Source organism: Nasonia vitripennis, chromosome 1, assembly GCF_009193385.2.
Source record: "Nasonia vitripennis strain AsymCx chromosome 1, Nvit_psr_1.1, whole genome shotgun sequence".
In the NCBI taxonomy this organism is placed as follows: domain Eukaryota; kingdom Metazoa; phylum Arthropoda; class Insecta; order Hymenoptera; family Pteromalidae; genus Nasonia; species Nasonia vitripennis.
Window position 1 is genome coordinate 25,928,904 of NC_045757.1, and position 6,000 is coordinate 25,934,903.

Genomic DNA, 6,000 nt, shown 5'->3' on the forward strand with positions numbered 1-6,000 from the left:
ATCGGAAGTGCTTCTCGTTTCTTTGTGGACTTATAAATTTGAGAATGACGCTTAGATGGGCTGATTCGACAAGAACCTTTGAGGAGAAAACATTTTGGAAAATTTCGTGTGTACATTCAATGTACATGTTAATATAAAGTAATTAATAGTACTGATTCCGGAACAGACAGAAAATGGTCTATCCAGCCCTATTACGCCAACCAGTATAAAAACCTCAGTATTTAAGTAATCCTTCATAGCACTTGTCCTGATCAAGCTTCCCTGCTCCATAACCATATTTGATTCGATTCCTTATGAAAAAATATATTTTGTTATAGTTATTTATAATTAAAGGAAGATAAAATTATTTACAGAAGCTACAGAAAATAGAAAATAATTATCAAATTCAAAACAAAGGGACTGCTTTAGATTTGTTTATCAGCTATCTCGACAGTAGGAAACAAAGAGTAAAAATTCCTAATTGTATGAGTGAAGATAAAACCGTAACAATTGGAGTTCCTCAAGGAACTATACTAGGACCGTTACTATTTATAATATACGTGAATGATCTACTGAGAGATATGCCAAATGATTCTATCCTGTCCTACGCTGATGACACCATCGTCATCTCGAGTGACGATACGTGGGCTAAGGCAGAGGAAAGGATGAATGAATATTTAAAAACCGTAGCGAAATGGCTAGCAGTAAATAAATTGTCTTTAAATGTAGAGAAATCAGTTGTCATGACATTTGGAAATTACTGTGATAGTGTGCCATTAACAGTTGATATAAGGCTTGATAGCAAATCATTAAAAAGAGTTGAATTCCATAAATATTTAGGATTAATCTTCGATTTTAATATGAAATGGGATAAACACGTTGATTATATTATAAAAAAAACCAAATATTTGATCTTTATTTTTGCTAAAATTAAGAACATCATGGACACTAAAACACTACTTACTGTTTACTACGCTTTCTTTCATAGCATAATTAATTATGGAATAATTGCATGGGGCGGAGCTTATGGTACTTGCATTAAACTAATTCAAGGAGTACAAAATAAAATCATGAAAATTATTTGTAAAAGCAAATTTTTAAAAGAAAAATACCCGCTAAACGTAAAACAATTATTCCTTTATCAATCAATCTTGTACCATCATAAAAATCTAAGACAAAAATATATTAACTCGACAAGTAAAAAACAAGAAACAAAAATATTCAAATACCTAAAATATCTAACACAATAGCTACAAAGAATAGTTACTATGTAGCAATTAAAATTTTTAACAACTTAACACTTGATCTGAAAGAATTATGAGGTAGTAAGCTAAAAGTTAAAACAAAACTCAAAGAATATATCAAAGAAAATGAATGCAATATATTATGGTAAAACTCTTAAATTTTAAGTACTAGTATTTTACAATTAACCAACGCAATGTAAGAGATCTCTAATAGACATTTTATGTAAATAAGTACTTTTGAAAGTTATAGTATAAACTATATAGAAATGTATTATTAATAAGTATTTTGTTAAACATTGAAAAGTTTTATCATCGTTATTTGGGTATTCAAATTCGAAACTTTATTCAATTGCGTGTATTTTTGCAATGAATATTAGTAGCTAGAAAAGACAAATAAACACAATCATGAGTAACAAATTGTACAACAACAGTATGAAAGGGCTGGAAAGGTGGGGAGCACAACGAGTTTGCAAAGTACATACTTGTTTTGTTTTTCTACTTTTCTTTCTTGTTTAATTTTAGGTTAGTTTTTAAGCGTTTCTTTATACCATTTCCTATGTACAGGTAATTTTATTTACCTCTATAGGATGCCTTCTAAAGGCATTGTAAGTGGTTTGATAAATAAATAAAATAAATAAAACATTGTCGCGTTTTCGCGCCTGATGTAATCTTAGGGCATATATATAATAGGTCTGAATATCAGTTTGTTTATTTACATTATATTATGGATAAAAGTATCACTCTTATATCATAGGAACGATAAAACAAAATGTGGCACAAAAAATAAATCCTCTTTAAATAACAAAAATCTTCTTAGTCGTACCTGATGCACAATAGCATCTTGTGTGTATGTGTGTGTGTGTGTGTGTGTGTCTATATATATATATAATAGTCAAGTAAAATCATCAAGTTCATACAATATGACTATCTTCAGATGCCTTGATAGGAAATGCAATAAGAGAATTATAATTTCTGAGACTAGGGGTTGATCAGGCGCGCAAGCACGCCAATGTCTCGGATTCGAATTATTGTTTTCTTTTTTCTGTATAGTTTTTGTAAATAATTATATGACTTTTTATTTATAAAGAAGTATTAACAGGTGTGTTTTTCCATAATGATCGAATGAAATATGGTTATAACAGGAAACCTCGATCAGAAACTGTACTATGAGGCGCTGGCGTAATCGAGCTGGATGAACCTCTTTATTATACACTTTGTGCCTATGGGAGTTTCACCGGGCTAAAAAAGTTTTATTTTTTCGTAAGGATTCGATTGATTCGTCCCTTCTTGTTCTAACCAATCGCATTCGATTCCTTGCAAAAAACACAACGTTCTAGACCCGATGGATCTCATGGATCGTGTATAATAAAGAGGTCCATCCAACTTGATTACTTACGCAGATATTTGACGTTTGGAAGTTCTGTGTTCTAACCACTCACGATTTAGCCAATCTGCAAAATTGAAACTCTCCGTACTCTAACCACTCTATTTAAATCCTTGCAAAAAATAAAACTTCTTAGTCCCGACGGGTCTCCAGGAACGTGCACGAAGAGGTCTATCCAGCCTGATTATGCAAACGAGCAGAACCTCAGTATTTAAATAATCTTTCATAGCGCTTGTCCCTATTAAGATTTCCTCTTCTGACTATTTGATTCTATTCTGATAAAAAAAAAAATACATTTTGTAATAGTTCATAATTATGAATTATTACAAAATGTATTTTTTTTGGAAGATATAATTATTTTCAGAAGCTGCAGACAATAGAAAATAATAATTAAAATCTAAAACAGTAGAATGATTTTGCGCCTGATCTTATCTTAATGTGCGTATATACATATATATATATATATATATATATATATATATATATATATAACATCAAAGAACACAATCGGTATGAAATGAGCGTACGCGCTCATTCTAACTCCATATCCGCATTTGAATTCAGCTATCAGTTTGTTTATTTACATTCGCAATGTTTTTCATAATGAATCGAATGAAATATGGTTAGAACAGGAAACCTCGATCGGAAACTGTACTGTAAGGTGCTGGCTTTATCGGGTTGGATGGTCCTGTTTATTGTACCCTTTGTGCATGTTTCAGTAGTCCCGCCGGGCCTAAAAAGTCTGTTTCGCAAGGATTCGATTGAGAGTAGTAATAGAACAAGTAGCCTCGATTATCAGGGTTGTCGTTATGACGGATTTCCGCCACTGTAAATCGTCTCTTATTGTTATAACCAATCGTTCACAACCCAACGTTCTAGACCTGACGGATCTCATGAATCGTGTATAATAAAGAGGTACATCTAGCCCGATTACTTATGGAAAAATTTTGACGTTAGGAAAATCCTTCAAAACTTTTTTCATGCCGATCTAAGTTTCGTGTTCTAACCATTCGCGATTTAGCAAATCTGCAAAATTTAAATAGACAGAAAATCCTTCATAGCAATCGCCCTGATCGAGGTTACCTGTTCTAACCACTCTATTCGAAACCTTGCGAAAAAATAAAACTCCTTAGGCCCGACGTGTCTCCCAGAACATGCACAGAGTGAACTATATAACCCTATTACGCCAACCAGTAAAACCTTAGTATTTATAAATAATCTTTCATAGAGCTTGTCCCGATCAAGCTTCCCTGTTCTAACAATATTTGATTCTATTATAAAAAAAAATATATTTTGTAATAGCTCTTTATGATTAAATGAATAATTATATTTACAGAAGCTACAGACAATAGCATAATAATAATTAAAATAATAATAATAATAATCAAAATCTATAACAGTGGCGCGAATTTGCGTCTGATCTTATCTTAGTGTGCGTAGATACATATAAATATATTATATATTATCTATAAACAACATCAAAGCATTCATTCTAACTCCATAACCGCATTTGAATTTAGCCATCAGTTTGTTTATTACATTCGCTATGTTTGCTTAGCGCGACTCACTCCGCTCACTTGTTTCGAGATCGAGATCAAGTTCGAGTTCGAGATTCTCAAATAGGATTTTTATATGATGGATATATAGGAATAAGGGAATCGTATTTTTAAGTCAAAGTCCCCTTGTAGAAAATTAGCCGGATGATCTGGCCGCGAAACTATCTTTTGGGCAGAATTGTCTTAGATATATTGTGTGTACACAAATATCTAATAAAAGTATGTTATTTTTCAAAGACGTACAAGGAAGCTTTAGTTAAGCTCAAGAGACTGACTAAGACAGACAACGTGTTATCTTTAAAGTCAGAAGATAGTGCTTCAGAAGCACAGGCTCAGTTAACACTAGCTGTGAAAAGACAGAAGTTACGAGCCGAAGCCAGTGAGCTGTTAACAAGTTTGATGGGTAAGGTGAAATAAATAAGTGATTGCAATGTATTTCCAACAATTTATTATGATGTATACTTTTTTTGTTATATAGATGACCAACAAGATAATCAATTGGAAAAAAATTCACCAAATCTAAAAAACCAAGAGGATTTGCTTCCAGTAGCAAGAACTACTCAAACCTATAAGAAGTCTTCACCAACCAAATACAAGAAGAAAGGGTCACGCAAGTCAGCATCAGTAGAGTCATCAGCAACATCAACAGTAGAAGAACCAGGAAACGCATCAGAACAAGTAGCATCAGGAGACGGATCAGACCAAGCAGCAGCAACAGGACATGAATCAGATCAAGCAGCAACAGCAGGACACGGATCAGCCAGTACAGCAACAGCAGGACACGGATCAGGCAGTACAGCACCACCAGGAAAAGAAAATACGGAGTGAAGATACCCATGAAAACTTATGATGAATTCCAAACTTTCGAAGGAATGTTGGAGAATAATTCTTATTTTAAGAAAGATGTGGTAAGCTTTCATTTTACTATATTATACATTTTTGGTTATGTATAAGTTAATGAAAGATTTTCCTTTTCTGTTTCAGTATGTCGAATTCAAGTCAGCGATGGATAATGATCTGTCAATATCTAAATAAAAGGTACGCATGTTAAAGAAATTCATGGCAAAGGACTTAGCAATACAGTTCACAGTGTTGAAGGTCTCTGCACTGAATAAAAATAAATACAAGTTCAAGAGTACACATTTGTGTACATTGATGGAATTATTAATTAACAAACTGAAAAAGGAAAATAACCTGGCTGTAGAGCAAGAAGCAATGAATAATGCCTTATCTGATGTTCTGACAAATGTGTCCAAGTGGAAAGAATAATTATTATTTTAAATAATTAGTTTTTTTATTCAGAATGACTAATTAATAATGACCAAAGACTATTGTAATAACTAACATATATGCAAATGACTGATAATATCATAAAAAAATGTAAAATAAATTGTTTAAATATTTATTTGAATAATAAATTAAATAATCTGCGAAAATTGTTTTCATCAATTTGTAACCTCAAAGTCTTTCCTATTATTTTTCTCGCTACCAGATTCTGGCCGCTGTTACAATGCCGCTACCCTAAGCGGGTCTTGGGCGTTGTCGTCCAGATCGGACGGGTGGGTGCCTATCACCACTACACAGCGAGTCCTTAGGTTGCGGATAGAGGAACAGCCCCTGAGAAAGAGGTTAGCTGCGAATAAATTGAATAAGCAGCCGCGGACAGCCGATAGGAACAGGCGTGGGTGTGATGAGCCCACACTGTCGAACGCATTCATCTAGAAACACTACGCAAGCACCACAACAACAAAAACACTTCACACTATCTCTTATCTCTCAATCTATCTCTTTCATCACACATTACAAAAATGGGCCAAAATCCTGCTGCCGAGGAGGA

The 6,000-nt window shown here is 33.3% G+C and overlaps 1 protein-coding gene across 1 annotated transcript; it reads left to right on the forward strand.

The window, feature by feature from the left end:
• Positions 1-4,170: 4,170 nt before the first annotated feature.
• Positions 4,171-5,524, forward strand: LOC103316022. The gene is made up of 3 exons (XM_031920933.1): positions 4,171-4,566; positions 4,642-5,071; positions 5,148-5,524. The coding sequence occupies exons 1-2, from the start codon at positions 4,308-4,310 to the stop codon at positions 4,989-4,991; spliced, it is 609 nt and encodes a 202-aa protein (XP_031776793.1). The 5' UTR covers positions 4,171-4,307; the 3' UTR covers positions 4,992-5,071; positions 5,148-5,524.
• The last annotated feature ends 476 nt before the right edge of the window (positions 5,525-6,000 follow it).